We start from the raw sequence: 21,332 nt of genomic DNA, 5'->3' as shown, positions 1-21,332 counted from the left end.
TCAGCTTTCTTATTTCTGAAGAAAGTTACTATACTACTGGCTGCCTTGAATCTCAAGGTTGCACACCTGAAGTACAGATGTTGGACTTGGACTTCGTAAGCATATGTGGGACATGTTGAGATATCTCTTCTAAGATGAATAATAATTTCATCTGTCCCTCTTTCAACTAAAAAGGATTCATAAGGACTACTGAGTCTTAATTTTGGAATTAACATATAACTCTGTTACTCTGATCCATTTGCTGAATGACCCAAGAAGTTGCTAGTTTTAGGGAAGCCAAGAACAGAAGTAAATTCTGCTAATAGTTCCAGCCTGCCCTGCAAAGTGCTCTGCCATTGGGGCCACACAATCTAGCAGATTCAATGATGCTTAAAGTGTTAGTACCAGCTAGGAATACTGTTTGGAGTCTTTGGTAGGACTGTACAGTTGAACTCAAGCACAGGCCCCCAGATTTTTTAGCAAATCCCTGACATCTTCTTTTGAGAACCAGCTTTTGCCCTCCTACTAGGTCTTAGCCAAGACTAGACCATACAAAAACCTGACCATGAACCATTAGGTAACCATGCTGTATATTACAAACTCAGTTATGTGACCCATCCAGCCATAAAGTTGGGCATGTATCCTCAAATGTATCATATATGATTGCAGGCCCACAAAAGCTTGGAAAGCACAAGGAGATTGTTGACCAAACTGCACATGCTCCCCACTGCTGCTATAGCCTGCTACTGCCCCACAGCTGCTCTCTCTCAGCCTGCACCTATGGCCTCAGGGTATTTCTCTACAGAAGAACACTCTGGCCTGGTTTCAGATGTTTCTGCACTATATGCAGGAACCAGCTAAAAATGGACAGTGGCAACATTCCAGTCCCTCTCTGGCACACCCCTGAAGGACAGGGAAAATTATAGTAGGCAAAATGTTGAACAGTGCTGGATGAGGCTTATCAGTGGTATCCATAAGCATTCAGCTGGTATCAACGGAGAAGACAGATGCGCAGGAGCCAAAAATATTGGTGCCTTCTATGTGGAGAGTGTGCTCTGGAGTATTTGTGTAGTAGTGAGGATCTCCCTGTCCAATCTAAGAGATAAGACTCCCCTTCAGTTTCAGAAGCCAGGTTTCTCCTTGTTGGTAGGAAGCCTGAAGACGTTCAAAGGAAAATCCAGGTAGGGTGAAGGGAGGTATGGTGGAGCAAGAAAGAACTTTTTGTTTGAGGATGTGCTCAGTTAAATAATTTCCTCAGTAAGTATGTAATGTCTTAAAGAACTGGGCATCAGAGTTCAGCAAGCTTTTGTCAGCTCCTATTACAGAACCATTTTAAAGAGGGTTTCAGCACATCCAATGAGATGGTATCAACTTGTAACACAAGGAAGTTTAGAGAAGCTAAAGTACATCGGATAGTAACAGTATATGTATGCACAATACACACCATATACTACTATCTACCTTATAGACATTAAATGTCTTTATCCCTGGTAATAATTCTTTATTCCCTCCTTTTTCCACATGTGGAACTGAGGCAGAAAATAGCTGAGAAATGTGACAAGATAACAAACATTGCAAAGACTTAGTACACAAATCTACAGTCTAGGTCTAGGATCTGTACTATTTCTCAAAACCAATATGACAGGTAGTTGGAGGTAGCAAACACACATAGGATTAGAACACGAGTAAGATTTAACACATGGGGGGAAAGCTGGACCTGCTATATGGCCTTCTTTTGCTTGTATTTCTTTTTTAGCAGGGAGGATAGAAAGAAAAGGAAATAGACCTCCCATTTATAACTTCAGTTGAGTTTAGCCTTCTCTGTGTCGTAACTATGGATTTGGAGCAAATTCCCTATTTCTGGGCTGGAGCACAATAGGTTTATCACCTGAACCTACAGAGGTATAGGCAGGCCATTATTTCCCAGAGAAAACAGGGCATGGGCCATTGCCAAAACAAGGACATGCCACATCTGCATCAATAACTCTTTATTAAGAATTCCAACTTTAACAGTAGAAAGCAGCAACAGAAACAGTTCTCAAAATAATGTAAGGCTTATGTGCCTGGCTAGGCACAGGTTTTGCCACAACTAGAAGGGATCTGGAAATAAACTGCAGATTGGGAAGTCAGCAGATGGAGTAGCGTACATATGGGACTTCAACATCCTCACCACTCTCATCGTTGCAGCAGAGCTCAAGCACCAGTGCCTGCACATGGCTGCCCAGCTTTCGCTTTGACACACGGCTCACAATTTTTGTCATTCTGGGAAGAGAGAAGTCACGGAGTTAAAAAGCAAGACAGAAACAAACAGTGAACACTAAGTAGTGAGGCTTCCCACCCCACACCAAGGCCTTCCTCAGCCTGCCAAATGGCCAACTCACGGTTGATCCAACCGTTCCCTGAGCTTGGTAGCCGGCATGAAAAAGGAGTATAGCATGGATATGCCTTGGGACAGCATGGTAACCTCTAATTTGTGCTCTGTCTGGAAACGGTGGGAAGGAGAGACAATAGTATCATAGAAGAGTATGAATCACCTGCATAACCACCATCCATAGGTGGAGTAAGTGTAGAAAAGGCTTACCTTAAAGTAATCAAGGAACTGTTTAAGAGTCATCTCTTCACCATTAGGCTGCAGCCCCTGTACCTCAAAGCGATCCCACAATGTCCACTCTTGGTTATAGTACTGTAGGACAAAGCACAGGGGAGTAGAACAGGGGAGGGGAGTTATCCCTGATGATCTTGGTGCCATGAGTCAACATAACTTTTTAAGACAAATCAATAACAACTTTCTTTTCTCCCATCCCCCCTATGACCCCGTATCATTGTGAGCAAGCAACAGACATTCCTTTGACCAATGAGGCTACATGATACATATTCTGCTCTTACACTCTCCTCCCACATCCTTTACCTTTCCATTTAGTATCATCTAAGTGGCCTACTCATTACTTTACAAATATGCCAGCCACATTTCTACTTTGTACAATTCCAAAAATTCTGTGACGAATAGAAAAGGGTACACAAAAGATATAGATAGGCAAATATATAGTCTCACCTGGTATGAGGCAGTTTTATACAGACAGAGACACATACACACCATATCCACCACATACACAGCCTCACTCACTGATAGACAAAACCATAAATTTCCATACAAGTATGTCCCCACCTGGTGATGGGGTGGGGCAAGAGGCTCAGAAGAGCTGAAGAAGGGCAGGGCCAAGTTGATAAAGCTGTTCTTGTAAGACTCAAGCTGCTGGTGTCCCTGAACCACCTTGTATAGCTCCAGACACACAAGGCCAACTATAGCTGCTGTGGTTGTAGCAATGGCAGGGATGATCTTCCCTGCAATCAGCTTGCTCTGTGAGACAGAGGATGTGGTCACTAGAGAAGTTCAGGGTCTACATAAGAGTACAAATATGGCAGACTCAACCTTGGGAAAGGATCTAGACTAATTACTACCTTGTGTCGATCTGCAGGGGGAATGTTATAGTTCTCTGCTCGGAGATTAGATGCAGCCACAATGAAATCCATATGAAAGTTGCTGTCATCATCCTTTTGTGATTGGGAAGACAGGAAGAATAGGAGAGACAGAGAGGAAAAAAAGGTTTCTTGGCTACTAAGGACTGAAATACATTCTACCTCAGTTACCTTGCAGACCAGCCAAAGAATCTGGCAGGCTTGTGATCCCCATAAAAGCGTATGATTGCTTAGCCCATCCTCCTACCCTGATGAAGGCCCAAACCCTCCTAGCACCTTCGCAAAGTTGATGGGGTACATCTTGAACCCACGGAGCTTCTCTGGGCTGGGAAGCATGGCTTTGAGCTCCTGTAGGCGGCTATCATCTGTAGGAAGGGAGGGACATGTTAGTCCTTCAGATCCCAGGCCAGGGTCTCAGTGAAAGCAGGAGACCAGAATGGGGCGTGTTCAGCAGAGGTGTTCAACAGATAAAGGATTTGAGTAAGACAGACACTATAGGAAAGAGCAGGGGGCAGTGGGGAAGGCAGAGCAGAATATATCCCAAAAAAGAAAGTAGACAGAGGTAAGAGCATGAAGAGAGACATAAATGAATGATGCTGAGAAACAAAGATAAAAACATTAAGAAAGGATGTGGGGTGCTTCGGTGTTTCAGTCATTTAAGCATCTGACTCAACTTCACCTCAGGTTATGATCTCATGGTTCACTGGATTAAATCCTTTCTTGGGCTTCCAGCCTGCATGAGCCTGCATGAGCTTAGAGCCTGCATGTTCTCTCATTCCATCTCTCTCAAAATAAATAAACTTAAAAAAAAGAAAATATGTAGATGGCAGCACTATTCAGAACACACAAGAGGTGAAAGCGCTGAAAGTGTCAATTCACTGATGAATGGATGACGATGTGACACACACACACATACATACACACAAATACACAATGGCATGTTAGTCATAAAAAAAGGATGAAATCTTGCCATTGCAATGCCATGGATGGACCTACGGGACATTTACATGAGATACCTGTAAGAATCATCAATCAAAGACACAGGAAACAGAATGGTTGCCAGGGGCTGGGCAGAAGACATCTGTGGAGTTACTGTTTAGTTGGGACAGAATTTCAGATTTGAAAGCTGAGAAAGTTCTAAGCATGTTCTACAACAAAGTTCTACAACAATATGAGTTTACTTAACATTACTGAAAAAAATAATTAAAAACAGTTAACATTGTAAATCTTCAGTGTTTTTTACCATAATTAAAACAACTGTAGGTTAAGATATAAAAATACAAGATCTTAAAGAATGACACAGAATTTCAGCCTGGATAGCTCAGTCAGTTGAGCTTCTGACTTCACTTCAGCTCATGATCTTGCAGTCTGTGGGTTTGAGCCATGTCTGGCTCTGCAGTGACAGCTCAGAGCCTGGAGTCTACTTCAGATTCTCTGTCTCGCTTTCTGCACCTCCCCTGCTCTCACTCTCTCTCAGAAATAAACATTAAAAAAAAAATGATAGAGAAATGAAGAGACATACAGAATGATAACAGGATAGAAATAAATGTGAAAAAAATTTTAAAAAAAGGGTCATTAGGGAGAAATAGAAGAGAAATACGAAAAGAATAAAAATCTGAAGATGGAGATGAAGAAGAATGGCAGAGATAAGAATGTGTGAAGAATGACATAGATGAAAATCCATGTAGAGTTGACAGCTAAAGAAATATACAGAGAATAAAATGAGTGAAGGTATCTGGAAAGGGCAATGAGAGATATGAGAGATACATAGGGGAGAGATATATAGAGGAAGAAACAGAAAAACATAAACAGAAAAAAAACAATATAGAGAAGGGCTTACAGAGCAGGAGATAAGAAAAGGGAGAGATAGAGGGAAATGAAAGTTGAGTGTTGAAGGCTAGTTCCAGATGGTGAAATGACAAGGGAAATCTTGAGAAGAGATGAAGACATGGAGGTCAATATTAGGGTTAAAACACATAGAGATGGAAGTTGGGGATATGGATAGGGACATGAGAAAGGAGATGAACAAGGAAAGGTATCAAGGCAGAGACACTATTGGTGAATAGTTTCTCTCTCCCCCAGACAAACACAATAAGAAAATGGAGAACAGGACAACAAAAAAGGCAAACACAGGGGCGCCTGGGTGGCTCAGTCGGTTAAGCGTCCAACTTCAGCTCAGGTCACGATCCCACAGTTCGTGAGTTTGAGCCCCGCGTTGGGCTCTGTGCTGACAGCTCAGAGCCTGGAGCCTGCTTCACATTCTGTGTCTCCCTCTCTCTGCCCCTTCCCTGCTCATGCTATGTCTCTCTCTGTCTCAAAAATAAATAAACATTAAAAAAATAATAATAAAAAAAAAAATAAGGCAAACACACACATAGAAAAGAGGTGCAAAATTAATTTTTCTGAGAGCCAAAATAAGAAAAAGAAACATGGGGAAAAGATATTCATGGAATTTCATGGAATACAGGAAAGAATTTACCTCAACTATCATTATACTGGAGGAAGCAAAGTCCAAAGGACAGTAGCGGTAAAACCTCAGGCTTGGAAACTCAGAACAGAAAAACTTAGCACTAGAGTGGAAACTTGGATGAACAGGAGGTAAATGGGATAGTGGCTCTAGGCCAACTGGCTAACCACCCTCACCAACAGAGGCACTAGTATTCTGAAGTTCCTGGTCAGACACATGGATCTTGACACCAGACTTGGGGGTGAATTCAGGTACATGCACAGACTGTAAGAGTATAGCCACAGCAGCTCGGTCCTGAGACCCAATCAGACCATAAGTCTGGGCAAAGAGGTTGGCAGCAGCCATCACATAATCCAGATGCAGGGGCTAGAAGGCAAGATATGGACTGGTAAGCACATCAATCCTCGCTTTAGAATCTCACCATTCTTTGTAGCCACCCACTTTCCATCAGATCCCAGGATACCCTAGGAGGAGACTTACATTGCTGACATCAAAGATGAGTGGGTGTGGACAGCGTTTGGGCCCAGACCAGAATAGGGCTCCAGAGCTTGTAAGCTAAGAGGACAGAAAAGGGTTTAGGGGGAGAAGGGCCTGAGAAGAGGCAATCATGACTCTTTATTTAAAACCAGAAGTCTCAACTCACTACCTCCAAGCACTCCCTTTGTGATAAACACAGAACTATTTGTCAATATGTTGTGAAGTATCAGTCACTGTACCAACTTAACTTTAATAAATACAAATTGGTCCTCAAAAAACTCCCAAGAAATAGGTCATCATTATCCCTTCGTAAATGAGGATACTAAGGTGCAGAAAGAAAATACATGATTTGCCTCAAGGTCAAATGAAGCTGAAACTTCAACTATTTATACTCTTAACTCCAAAGTTTTTCTCCTATGAGGTGTACAGTCCTGAATTGAGAATTGGGTATGACTCATCCTACACTACAGAAAAAGAAAAGAAAAGCCAAATACCTTCCATGAGAAAAAATGGATACAGGGAAAAACACATATGTGAATGCAAAAATGCACTGCCTCAATCATTTCATGAAATCTCCAGGTCTTGCTGTGCCTGTCACAGTGGGATTAGCTACATTAAGAGCCCTCAGCAAGCTCCCTATTTCCAGATAATGCCTTCTGCCAAATGAACCCAGAAAATATGTAATACCTGTTCAGGTGGAAAGTTGTGCAAAAGCTGGCGAATGTTGTTGGAGTACTGAATGTGCCAGTGGTGGTAAGCCCAAGTCACACAGTCAGCCCAGGTCTGTGGCCGCTGTAGCACCAGACTACGCTGCACAGCCTCCAGCATCTCCAATGGTTGGGTGCCTGCCAGCCGCAGTGTCCGTTCCACAAACTTGGAGTCTCTAAAATCAATCAGAGAGCAAATAGGCATGATTACACAGAGGCCCCACGAATGGGCTTAACTCCATGGAAAGCTAGATGTGTCTCCAACGGAGTCAGGCCCAAACCTTCATTAATTTATTCACAAAGTATAGCTGGTGGTGAACCATACAGTGGTTACAGTATGCCTTGGCTGGCATGGAGGGGACAGGTGAGGGAGCATTTGGACAGAAGGATTACTCACATGAGGTACTGGTTGACATTTTCTGCTGGCTGCTTGAAGAGACCTTCAAACTCATCCCGAGGCCACTGCAGACAGAGCAAATCAATTAGATGGGGCTGAAAGACAAAACTGAGTTTCTGCAGGGATTAGAAAGACCATCAGTGAATGAATTAAGCAATTAGGAACAACATGGCTGCTACAAAAGAACAGAGGAAGGAAACCCCTCAAAAGTGGCCCCCACATCCCAAGCCCTACCACCTCAACTTAAAAACAAATGACCTTGATCTGGGCAGTGGTTACACAAGTATATAAAAGTATGTGGAAAATTTATTCTTAGAATATATGTACTCTATGTGGTATGCCAAAACCAAAATATGAATGATCCATACAGGTCATGGGGACTGGGCACAAAATAAGATAGAAGTTTTGCCTTCTGAGATTTACAAGGTCAGTATAGACACTGGTGATGTCATCTGTAGCCTAGAGATCCAGATTCAAATGCAAGCTCTGTCACACTTTTGTGTCTGCTGACATAGAAGGTATGCCTTTATCTCTGTATCCTCATTATGAAAACATACTCTGTAAAAACAGTATCTATTAACTCATGTGTTGAAATGTTGAAATGAACACGTACATACATATTTAAAGCTTACAACAGTGTCAACTACCTAACTGGTAAATACCTTGTGAGAGATAACTTCTCTCATCCTACTCTAAAGGTAAGGCATCTGAAGCACAAAGAGGTTAAATCCAAGAGTCACATACTAAATTTATTTTAAGAAATACTATATAGTCCTTCTGCATGCTGGGTACAGCAACAAAACTATTATCTAGGAGAGGTTTTATGCAGGTAGAGAAATGTATTTACATACATATACACACACATTTGTATACATACACATAAACACACATAGGATGGAAACATACATTCTAATGAAGTTTACCAGTTTAAATACATCCATTCTATACCTGCTGGGTTAGGAGGGAACAGATTAAACCATTTTCTTTCCCTCATTTTCTTCCTACCCCCATACTTCCAAACATGGCATTTAAAGACTGCATTAAGAATCATTTTCATAATACAGTGGTCATTACTGGGTTTACAGAAAACTGGAATAGGTTAGGTTAGGTTCTGGATATTGGGTAAAATGACTACGCTCACCTTGTCCATTTACATGATACGTTCACTATTGTGTATGTACATTATACAAACATTCCAAATGTTAAACATATTTAGTGCAATAGTTAGGAAAACCTAACTATGGACTAAAATTAGAAGTAATTAAGTAACTAGTAGAGATAATAATAAATGAGTATTGTCAGGGCAGATGGGTGGCTCAGTCAGCTGAGTGTTTGACTCCTGATTTTGGCTCAGGTCATGATCTTATGGTTTCTGAGCTTGAGCCCTGCATCAGGCTCTGCACTGACAGAGTGGAGCCTGCTTGGGATTCTCTGTACCTCTCTCCCCCACCCCGATGTCTGTGTGTATGTGTTCTTTCTCTCTCTCTCTCTAAGTAAGTATTTTAAAGGAAATTAATTTTGTTTAGCAAGAAAATAACATTCTGTTTATAGAGAATCACATCTTCATTTTTCTGATTTGAATTATAAAAAATACTTTACTGTTACACAAAATATCTGTCTCTTTGCTTCCAAAATAAAAATTTTTAACCAAAAGATATCATTTACTAAAGCTTAGACTGCAGGATGTAAAGTGAGGAAAAGAGATTTGAAGAAAAGGCAGGTTATTCTGAAGCCTACGTCACCTGAATAATAAGTTTGGTGATTGAGATGCTACCTAGGTGCTTGTCTCTTCCACCTCTCCCTCCCTCCAAGGGTGATCACCTGCAGTGTGTGTTCGATGGCATTGGGGAAGTTCTTCAATGTACAGATGGGGATGGACTTCTCAGGAGGCTGGAGCTGTAGGACTCTGTCAGGAAGGGGATAACAACCTGCACATTACCCTTTGTCCCCAGGGTGCCTGACTCTAGCAGTGGTTTACGGTAGTACACACAGCGGCGGTCCATGTACATGCCTATGGGAAGATGACAGGGGATGGTAATATTAGAATAGGGCAGGTAGACAGACATTCCCCACAATACCACATGTTATCCTGCTTTTGTCCTCACCCTCCTCCAAACTCACGGGTATCCACATTGTCCAGGGCATTGGCAACACCATCAAGGTTTTGGAAGAAGCTGTCATCATAGATATGCTCTGTGTCAGGGCCAACACGATTCTGATGGCTCATTACCTGGATGTGTGGATTTATTTGGCGTACAGCTGCAGCAGCAGTGTCAGATTTCAATTTCTGGGTAGGGATGGAGAAGGGAGTGTCATTCATATTTGCCCAATAAACCTTTACAAAGTGGTTTTGAGTACTGATTTATTTACTGATGGGCAAGATCTAGGCTCTTAGTTCAATAGGCTTCCTGATTTTGCAGTAGTCTATGACAAATGACACATAGCTGAGGCTGTGACAAATGGAGCAGGCATGAGTGGAAAAGGAACAGTAAAGCACATAGGAAACAATGGATCAGATATCTATAACATCTATTATTTTTTTAGTTAATAGCATCCAGAGTTGGGATACAATTACCCAAATAAAAACAAGATCCTTGTACAAGTACAAACAGTTCCCTCTAAAAGCCCAAGTCAGGTCACATTCCTCTTTTTCTTCAAAACCCTATACTGGTTCCCATTTTCACATAGGGCATGAGTTGGCCCATATTACTTCTACAACCTCATATCCCACCACAGTCCCCTCTGTATTTCTCTGTTCCTTGATCACAATGAGCAATATTCTAACATCAGGGTTTGGCTCAGAATATTACCTTTACCTGATACAATCTTTCTTGAGTTATCTTCTCATTCTCCTCTATCATCCAAGTCTTACAGAAATGCAACCCTTCCATTGAGGACATCCTTGCCATAGTGAAAACTACTTTCATGGCACTTCCCTCTCATTCTTGTTTTTCATTGTTGCCTTTGTACAGTAAATTGAACCTTCTGCATTAGCTATATATCTTGCTACAGTATTTACTGTTTATTACAACCATCCTCAAATGTAAGTTTCTTAAAAAGAGCTTTTGTTATGTGGGGCTACAGCTACCAGTATTTCTTGTATTAAAAATTTTAACTGGCAAAATTTTTAATTATTAGTTGTTTTAAAAATGGAATAATTCCATTACATAGGGTAAATATTATGAAAAGTTTTCCAATACAAAAGTTCAGTCACAAAAGTCAATTTATATTAAAAAAAATTATTTTTTTTAACATTTCAAAAAACAGAGAAAGACAGAGTATGGGGGGAAGGGCAGAGAAAGAAGGACACAGAATCCAAAGCAGGCTCCAAGCTCTGAGCTGTTAGTGCAGAGCCTGAAGTGGGGCTTGAACCCACTAACCATGAAATTATGACCTGAGCTGAAGTTGGACACTTAACCAACTGAGCCACCCAGGCTCCCCTAACTAAATTTATATTTTTGCAAATGTTTTCAGTTATACAATCTCTTAGAAGGCAGCTGGATTCTCGCATTTACTACATTCAATCTGTTATATATTTGCTTGAATAATATAAGAAACATTCAATTCACAGAACTACATTTTAGTAACATTTTCAGAGGATTATTGATATTTAAAAAATCAAGACTTAACAAGTGACAGTATTTTAAAGTGTAGTTGCAAGGTGAAATCTTGAATCTATACCAAAATCTACTGGTTTGTTTTGCATTTTTTTAAAAAGCTTGCTTCTTTCTTTCTTTATTAATTTAATTAATTTATTTATTTATATTTAGACAGGGGATGAGAGGGGAGTGGAGACGGAAAACATCTAAGTTGGCAGGGGCACAGAGGGACACAGAATCCCTAGCAGACTCCAATGAATGATGAAATCATGACCTGAGCTGAGATCAAGAGTCAGATGCTTAACCAACAGAGCCACCCAGTGCCCATTTTGCATTTTAAATGGATCTTTAGCTACTGCCCAATTGGTACCATCAAGCATTGGTCATTTGGAAAAACTTATCTTATTGAGTTAGGGAACCCTTCTATTTTCACCTGACAAAATAAGAGTGAAAAGGCAAATAATATCTTAGTAGTCTTGAAACAATTATGATCCTGGGAACTTGATAGAATGTGTTGTGGACCTCCGGAGTGTTCTCACAAGAGCAATGCTATGCTATGCATTCAAAATATCTAGGTCAGTGCATAGTAGCTGGATGAAAAATAAAACTCTGAGGCAGCAAAAATAACACTGAACTTTACAGAAGACTTCCAAGATAGATCCTTCTGTATAACCCAACTTCCACAGTCCTACATTAGCAGTTACGAAAAATCAAGGTAAAAAAAAGAGTTGGGGGAGGTATAGAATGGCAAACAAAATGAAAAGACATGGTAAATACTCAAATGTCTGCTGAAAGAAACACTGAATGGTAGAAAAAAGTAATGAAGAAAATGAAGAAGGAAAGATAGTTAAAAAGACCTAAGTTATTTAGATTGATGACAAGAAACATAGTAGAAAACTGAAAGAAATAGTTCAACTACTTGCCCTGTCCACCCACTCACCGTGACATCCCAGGGCCGGAACAAAAACTGTCGGTTCAGATTGGACTTCTCAATGGTGTCCATGTCTGTAACAGTGATTGCCCCCTCACTGCAGCCTAGACCAATCATGGCAAAGTTCTTGAGCAGTTCACAGCCAATGGCCCCTGCGCCCACCTGAGAGGTTCCCAAGAAAAGAGAAAGAGACTGGTTAGGGTGAATGAGAGAAGCAAACACATGTGTTAGTCCTCACTCTGCCTGAAGATACTGAGAGAAAGAGAATGTAGTGTTACATACTCAAATCCTAAAGTCACAAATACGTATGGTCATCTATGGAATGAGGCACCAGAGAAGAGAATAAAGGCACATACCAGGTCTTCCTTTGCTATGAAAAAAATGGTGAAACAGAGGAGATAAAGGTTCAAAACCTCTTTGTGAGGCAAGATACTCCAGAAAACATAGGCCAGAAGCAAGAACAGATAATGGTGGCTGGAGCCCCATGGGATCACTTACCAAGAAGTATTTCTGTTTGCCCAGCTTCTCTTGCAGGTCTGAAACAAATACAGCCACCTGCCCATCATAACGGTTCTGGCACTGAGTCACATGAAGAAAGGAAGATCAGAGAAGAGCTGCCTTGCCAAAGACTCATAATAGTACCTTCCCCATGGGACCCCTCACATACCGGGAAGCACTTGTCCTCTGTGAGAGCCTGTCTGTCCTCAGGGTGACATTCAAGGGCATCAAAGTAGAGCCACTGCATAATAGGCATAAACTTCCCAGAGCAGGCCTGGAGAGAGGGGATGAAATGGGCGGTCACCAGCGGTTAATCAGAATCTGACAAAGATGGACAGCCAGTGATGGACTCAAGAAGGCCCTGGCCCATCCTCAACTCTGTCCTTTTTAACCCACACTGACCTTCATTACTTCCTGAGCAGCCAAGCCCCCAATGAAGGCATTTATGGGTGCCAGATCCCCAGCAGCCACATATGCCAGCTTTCGAATGAGGTCTTCATCCAGGCTGTCCTGCTGCACTGCAGGCAGGGCTTGAGCATTTATAGCATGTGCTAAGGTCACTAGTTCTATTGCATCCTCCTAGAAGGGCAAATGGAAATTAAGAGAGGACCTAAAGTTAGGCCAACTGTGGGGAAAGAGACAGGGAAAGAGTAGATGGGAGAACGGCTGAGGCTATGGGTCAAGGATGCTGGGTGACTTGCCCACTACCTCATTGTGGGGCCGAGGGGACCAGCCATGCTGAGCACAGAACTGGTGCAGGGCCTGGAAGCCAATGTGCAGCTGACCAGGGCGAGAATACTTGGCAAAATCCGTTACCACAAAGTCTGGCTCTGCCAGTGAGGCTAGCAAGGATTTCTGTGAGAGAGTAGAGTATGAGCACTACCGAAATTAAAATCCTAGACATGTGGAACCCTAATCCAAACCCCACATATACTCACAAAGCTGATCTTCTTAGGTACTTTGACCTGACGGACAATGCCTCCCTGGATATACTCAGAGAAGTTGGAAGTGTCGCAGATACTAAAGGTATAGGGACCTACGGGATGAAAATAATGGAGTATATATCAGTCCAAGCACCAATCCTCCTATTCCAAATCAGAAAATCAACAGCACCATCTAAAGAAGAATGGAAAAGCCACCTGATCCAGCTCCACAGTAAAAGAACTTATTCAAAATACAACAAAGTGTGTGTGTGTGTGGGGGGGGGGGGGGGGGGGGACAACAAAATAAGTCACATAGCTTAAAATACATGTAAGTGGGAGTTCTGGATAGAGACAATGGGGTGGGAGGGAGGAAAAAAGTAGTATTTGGAAAAAAATTATGGCCAGTAATTTTCTAAAATTGGATAAAACTATAAACCCACGAACATTAAATTCAAAAAAGCAAACAAAAGAAACATGGAGAAAACCACACCAAGGTACACTGTCATAATCATATTGCCTATAATCAGTGGTAGAGAAAATAAGCACATTACACAGAGAGAAACAGGCAAAGAATGAAAGTATACTTCTTGTGGAAAATAATGGAAGCAAGAAAATACAGCAACATTTTTTAAGAAATAAAACAAAAAAACTGTTAATATACCATTCTATGGTTCACAAAAATGTCTTTTCAAAAACATAGTCAAAATAAAGACAATTTAAATCATTAAAAAGCTGAAAAAATTACCAAGAATGAACCCCATGATTACAACAAATGGTAAAGGGCATCCCTCAGGTAGAAAGAAAACTATCCTAGATATAACTCTGGACCTACATAGAAGAAAAAATGGTGGCATATGGTAAAAATAGACTTATTCCTTCAGTCTCTTTAAAATGGTAATTATTAAACCCAAATGAATACATTGACAAATTTATTACAATCATAAAATATAAATGGTGAACCAGCAATTGGGAATATTCTGGCTATAAAAAATAAGCCCATTTATTACACATGAGGTGACAAAGTGTTACCAGGCCTACAGAAAGTTCTGTATTATATGTTCAAAAGCAAAAAAAAAAGTACAGTCAACAAACTAAACAGTACATAAAATCAAACGCTAGTGGCATAAACTTCTGCTTTTAGTTTAGTTCACATCTGTTTAGTAAGTTCCCATGGACACATCTCTCAAGTCTTAGCTCAGACTTCCAAGGCATATCCTTTTAGCCTTTGGTATAATTCATATTACAGATATGCGTCACTTCTTGGCCTCTGGGTCAACCATTTCTTGTCCCCAGCCTTGACATACCCAGGACTTTGATCTCTATGGGACATGTGCCATTTAGCTCATTCATGCCCTGGACCTCTGTAAAGGAGACAAAGTCACCACTCTCAAATCCATGCCGGGCCTCATCCAGGCAGGTGACAACACCAGGGCTGTCCTGGTTGGAAGATAAGTAGAAATCAGAGGTACGCTCAGGGTACAAGGAGCAGGCAAGGAAAACTACTGCTGCCCTTGCTTGCCAAAGCCCTGGGGCCAATCTCCTTACCTTGGTAACCATAGATACCATAGCACTTAGAGGCTGCTCCCCACTGGAATCTGAAAGGATCATTTCTTCTCCAAAGTCACAGAACAATTGCCTGTAGAAGATGACAACAGGACTAGAGCCTGAGACCTATGCACACAGGTACACTATATGTCCTTCAAGATGCAGTGAATACTTGCTAAGTAAACACAGCCCACCACTGCTGGCAATCACATGGAACTCAGGCCAAATGGGGAAACCTAAACATGCAGTATCAAAAAACCTAGGCTTCTGTTGGCTGGGTGTAGCATGAGTTCAGTGGGAGCAAAACGGTCTTGCCCAGGCCTGGCAAGTGCTGGGGAGGGGCAGGTACTCACCCAAACAGGCCCCGTGTATCTGCCACGACCAGCTTGATTCCATGGCTATGACAGAACTCACCCACCTGCAGCTGGTCCTCCAAAGGAGCGTTAGTAAGAACTACCACCTATACAGAAAACTATGTTTATGGAGAAGGCTTGGTACTGGGGTGCAGGACAGTTAAGAAAATAAATGAGAAAAGTAGATTGGGGTGGATGAAGATTCAGACAGTCCAGGATTGGTGGGCTATCTTGAGTTAAACTTTGCTGGCTAAGTCTTCTTCTAAAAACATTTAAAAATATCTGTGTATGTCATGCACAGTAAAAACGAGACTCATTAAAGACAAGAATCATCCGACTCCGATAAGAAAGGTATCAAGAGGTACTGGGAAACAGTTTGAAGACTAACAAACTCTTTTATTTGATAAACATCTAATCCTGCCTTCCTACAGTGCCTGGGAAAACAAAAAATGAAACATAACTGTGTTCCCAAAGTGGGGTGTATACCCCACATTCCACCCTCACTAGCTTCAATAAATGAACAAATAAATGACAAAAAAACCTGTTCAGACCTGATCTGTGGGGATCTGTGTCTGATGATTCTACTCCCTCAGGAATTCCAGTACCTCTCTCCTCTGGGAAACCCTACAGAAGTGCATCAGCACCCATCATCCTTCTTTCCATTCTAGTTATTTAACTAACTATATATTTGGAACTGATACTGTGCCAACTGCTATTGTGTTCAACCCTCACTCAAAGTCTGAAGTCAGTAGTGCTGTTATTCCTGTTCTACAGACTGAAAAATATAAGCAGATGAAACTAAGTTACTCCTTCAATGTAAGACAATTATGAGAGGTAAGCACATACCAAGGCAGTCTGGCTTCAGAGTTTAATGAGGATTGGAACACAAACACTAGCTCACAATATCTGACCTGCTGAATACGTGTGAGTTCCCGTGAGGACAGATCTAGGACATAATTCCTGACTGTATCCTTTAGGCCTCCCCACACATAACCTAAAAACTGGAATAATCTATTAAGTAAATACTGAACAAATAAACCAGAAACAGAATCTAGGGAAAATTAGGCAAGAAGCAGTATGCTCCAAGGTACCTGGAAACCAGTAAGGAAGTCCTCAACAAGGGCCCCAGTATAGGTGGTGACAGGCACATAGCTGTTGAGCTCAGCAAGGCGGGGCTGTGATACCTCAGCTCGGTTTTTACCAATGTCCTCCTCCCGCAGGTAGAACTACAAGAGAATACAGGAAGAGAAGTAAATGCAAAACCCAAGGGGGTTGGTACATGGGCAACGGTAGTAAAAGAACGAGGAAAAGGTACCTGGGAGGAGAGATCAGCCCACTGAGCAGTGCCTGGGTCATGCAGTGTGACAGCTTTGACCCCACCAAGGATGATATTCTTGGCAATTTCCACACCTAGGCCCCGGAGGCCTGATACCAGTACACTGGATGTCTGGAGATGTCTCATTGCCTCATGGCCCAGCACATACCTGCAAGGTTAAGGGAGATTCTGGGTGATGATGTGAGCCACTCAACACTATCCTCTCTGTGCCCCCTCCCAATCAACATTCCCATAGTTTGCCGTACTTACAGCTGTCAGGAGTAAAGACCCTCATCTATGTCAGTTTCACTGCCTTTTTTCTGCATTCCCTAGGAATGGAGGAGGAAAAACAGTTTCAGAGAGTTAGCAGGAATGGAGTTTAAACAGGTCACAGTCACTTTCTTACCAACCAGCTTGGATCCAACTTATGAGTCTCTAAGGGGAAGACACTCACGTTGCTTGGTCCTAAGGGCACGTTGAACATTACAGAATAGGAAGATGAGCAGTCAGTACTTGTTTCTGGATCAGGCCCAGGTACACAGCGTTTCTTGGATAGTGGCGAGCTGGACATCTGAAGGCAAAGTTTAGAGCTAAGCCAGATGTAGATGATTTCTGTCAGTGGCAACTCTGGGGAATGTAAGGATTTATGTACTAGCAGCACTTTCTAAAGAACAGAAAGATGAAGACATGCTAGGTATCAGTTCTGGTGTGAGGAAGTGGAAAGATGTGGCTGAGCTTGGATAGTTCAGGCTTAAATAAATGAGAAGCCTCTGGTAGAACCTGAAGTTTTCTGGTGTCTCTGGCCAGCAACCTTGTGCCCACAGAGGCTGAGGAAATGCCGGGAAAGAGATCTAGTCTGATGTAAGTCTGAAGGGGGAAGGGATGTCTGTTAATAGAGGTCCTATGATGCTGAATGCAGAAGCTGTGAGCATTCACAGCTGTGAGCAGGAAGACCTGAAAGGCTGTCAGTACAGACTATAAGGCACAATAGTAAGGGATATTGAGAGAATACACAACACCTGTTGGCTTTTGAATGCATAGGGAAGGCCAGGGTGAGGTTGAGATGTGGTAAGGACCAAAATCTGAATAGTATCAATAAGGGTAGATGCTGGTGGAAGAAAAGATAGCAGTGGGGGAATGCTCTGATGGAAGATAGCTTTGCCCAAACAATTCCTGTCTGGTGTGTTTCTCACAAGGTTCTGAAGGATGATAGCTGGGAGTTATGTGAAAAGAATGCGGGGACCATTAAAAAAAAAATGAAGGGGCATGGGTGGCTCAGTCTGTTAATCATCCAACTTGGGCTCCAGTCATGATCTCACGGTTCATGGGTTCGAGCCCCGCTTCCGGCTCTGTGCTGACAGCTCGGAGCCTGGAGCCCACTTCAGATTCTGTGTCTCCCTCTCTCTCTGCCCCTCCCCTGCTCCTGCTCTGTCTCTCAAAAATAAACATTAAAAATAAATTAAAAATAAATAAATAAATAAAAAGATTCCTCAAAAGTAGACACTGGGGGCTTGTCACTGAAGGGCAGTCAGTGTTGCACCCAAAGGACTTTCATGAAAGATGCTAAGAACTCCGGGAGTTCGGGTTGTGGTTTATTGAGTACAAACACTGGGTCTAGAGATATCCATGAATGTTATGTAGAAAGAACCCTTTAGGAGCACTTACTAGAAGTCAAATGCAAAACAAATGCACAACTCTCTGCACAGAAACGCTGGGTCCAAAGTGAGTTCAGTCAGAATTTACAATCAGAGCTGTGAGGAGTCTCTGAGAGAGACCCAGACTCTGATGGTCTGCCATACACTCTGGTCTCTATTACTTTTTTAGCTTTCAAAGGTGTCTGGGAGGAGAAAGCCAGGAAGCCATATGATGTCTAGGGAAAAGAATGTTAGAAAAACCTCTTTTGGGAAAATGAGTGTCAAACAGAATGTCCCAGGGTGGCCTGGTCCCGTTTGGAGTCTGGGACGACAAATGCCCCAGGACTGAAGGATAATTTTATTTTAAAATCCTTAAAGGCATATATTCACTAGGCATATTGAACCTGGTGTCTTAACACGCTAGGTCTGAAAAGGAATGAGTTTTTGCTTAGGTATGTTTGGCCTGAAGCTTTAAAAGCTAGTACCGGATCTTTGGCAACCCAAAGTCAGATTTCTGAAGAGAAATGTAGGCCGGGTCCCAAAATCTGTCCACCCATCCATCAACCCAGGTCAAGCCCGTTCAAAGTTTCCCGGAAAACCTGCCCGGTATGAGGACGCTTTGAAACGCCGTTTGTAACCAATGCCGGTTCCACGAGTCGCTTTGCAGCCAACTCCGCATGCAGACAAAGCCTAGCCCAGCCGCCGCCCTCTTCTTACTCCTCCTCCCCCTCCGACCATCTAGCAAAGAGTTGCCGAGCCGCCGCGTTCCCCTCTCCCGGCTGTCTCTTCCCGGATAAACACCTCCTTTACCTCAACCGCTGAAACAAAATGGCGGCCGCTGAACAGGACGCTCTAACCGATCGTTTTGTCCTATTCTCGTCGTTCCCCCTAATGAATCACGTATGACGTCATCATTCCTTGTGTGTGATTCATTACGTACGCTGCCGGCACAACGGTACAACTCCATCTGGTGGCTGCCTCCAGTAAAATGGGTGTAAATTGGTATGCAAATAATTCCATTACAGAAAACCCTGGCACAAGAGCAAAGTCGACATAAAACTCACAATTTTTAGTCACGAATTATGCATGGCACTAGGTAATACGCAATCCAGGAGAAGTCCGTGCTGAAAAACATTTGCAAACCAGGCAAGTGAATGCTAACAAGTAATGAACTTTCCCAGCATGGACAATGGTTTTTGAAGAGTGTGAAATTTAACTTTAAAATTGCAAATCGGCTACCAGCACTGACAGATTTACACCCCGCCTCTTGAACTCCATCTCAAGAGGAGATCTCTCGTTTTCCCCATCTCTACAACATGATAGCAGCATCCATATCTTTAGGTCAATACAAGTTACGAGATTTGAAATATTAGTTATATGAAAATAAGATAAAATGAAAATACGGTGTTCGTAGAAAGTTTACAACATTGTCTTATAAACAGTAAACACGAAATGTTACTTTTAAATACTTAATAATGTAAAATTCATAATTTTTTATATTAAATGAAATTGTTTATGGTGAGGATATTCCCTGGCATCTCAAAAACTTCCACTTCGGGCTGTTATATCAATATAAAGCTTTGAAACCCCCTTCCTAAAGGATACTGTAAACCAGAGTGATAATGTTATCAATGCTCATTAAATAAAAATGACAGATACTAGGTCATCAAAGTCACCACCATGTAATAAAAGTCAAGGCACTGTGAAAAGCACCCAGAAGATTTCTGTTGAATAATAATAAATATCACATTAACTGATTGCTACCAGATGATGAATTCTTTATCTTTTACATATAACCATTAAAAACCCCAGGAAAACATTTGCTACAATTAACCCTAAGAACTGTCTGGTCCCAGGCTTTTTCTTCTGGAAATTTTGATTATGAAGGCAATCTCTTTATCTGCTATAGATCTATTCAACCTTTCCATTTAAAAAAAAAAATTAGTTTCAGTGGCTTGTATTTTTCTCGAATTTGTTTATCTAGGTTAAGCAATTTGTTGACATGTAAGTGTACAGTAGTACATTCTTTTAATCTTTTCTGTAAAGTTCGTAGTAATGTCCTTATTCATTCTGGTTTCAGTAATTGAGTCTGCCCTGCTATTTTCTTTTACAGTCTAGCTAAGGCTTGTCAGTTTTGTTAATCTTTTTAAAAAGCCAAATTTTGGTTGTTGATTTTCTCTAATCTTTTTAATATTCTCTGATTTATTTCCATCCTAGTCTTTTTATTTTTCCTCTTTTTTTTTTTTTTTTTTTTTTTTTTTTTTGCCTGTGGTTATAATTTTTTCCTAGTTTCTTGAGATGAGAGATTAGGCAATGGATTTGAGACCTTCGTTCCTTGTGTAGGCAATTAGAGCTATAAACTTCTTTGTGAGTACTGCTTTTGTTGCATCCCATATTGTTTTTATGTTGTTTTCATTTTCATTTATTCAAGGTATTTTCTAATTCCCCTTGTGAATTCGTTCTTGATACTCTGAATATTTAAGAATGTGTTGTTTAAGTACCACATATTTCTAAACTTCCAAAATTTCCTTCCATTATTGATTTCCAGTTTCATTCTATTATGGTCAGAGAATATACCTGGTATGATTTCAATCCATTTTAAATTACTGAAACTTGTTTATGGCCTCATATAGGTCTCTCTGGGAAAATATTGCATGTGCACTTGAGAAGAATATGTATTCTATTGTTGGTGGTAGTGTTGCATACGTACCTGTTAGGTCCAATGGGTTATAGTGTTGTTTATGTTTTCTAATTCCTTGGTGATCTTTTGTTCTTGTGTCCTTTATCTCTTTCTCTATCAAATTTTGTTAGTTTGGACTCAGATATTTGAAACTCTGTTAGGTGAATGCTTATAATTTTTATATCTTGTGACAAATAGACTTTTTTTTATCAATTTCTAACTTCCTTCTTTGTCTGTAGTAAAATATTTTACTTAAATTCTGTTTAGTCTGCTAATGGTATAGCTGCCACTGCAATCTCAGTTACTACTTGCAAGAACTTTTTTAAACATCTTTTTACTTTATTAATAAT

At 41.3% G+C, this 21,332-nt stretch overlaps 2 protein-coding genes across 3 annotated transcripts in view; one reads left to right on the top strand and one right to left on the bottom strand.

Moving 5' to 3' along the window:
• Positions 1-21,332, top strand: part of LOC145714947 (eukaryotic translation initiation factor 1A, X-chromosomal) — a 795,969-nt gene that overhangs the window by 567,527 nt on the left and 207,110 nt on the right. The gene's annotated exons all lie outside the window — the stretch shown is intronic.
• On the bottom strand, positions 1,951-19,196 carry LOC145714970 (ubiquitin-like modifier-activating enzyme 1). The gene is given in 27 exon segments (XM_081794541.1): positions 1,951-2,241; positions 2,361-2,461; positions 2,561-2,662; positions 3,146-3,337; positions 3,439-3,531; positions 3,733-3,821; positions 6,100-6,289; positions 6,404-6,478; positions 7,088-7,283; positions 7,505-7,569; positions 9,326-9,396; positions 9,399-9,515; positions 9,626-9,791; positions 12,044-12,196; positions 12,533-12,613; positions 12,702-12,806; positions 12,935-13,111; positions 13,241-13,387; positions 13,471-13,568; positions 14,760-14,892; positions 15,001-15,091; positions 15,354-15,460; positions 16,445-16,579; positions 16,669-16,837; positions 16,939-16,997; positions 17,123-17,239; positions 19,113-19,196. Coding segments are annotated over 26 exon segments (3,165 nt in total). The 5' UTR covers positions 19,113-19,196; the 3' UTR covers positions 1,951-2,105.

The sequence above is a fragment of the Panthera onca genome, chromosome Y (assembly GCF_046562875.1).
Source record: "Panthera onca isolate mPanOnc1 chromosome Y, mPanOnc1 haplotype 2, whole genome shotgun sequence".
NCBI lineage: Eukaryota > Metazoa > Chordata > Mammalia > Carnivora > Felidae > Panthera > Panthera onca.
This window is presented reverse-complemented; position numbering and strand designations above follow the sequence as displayed.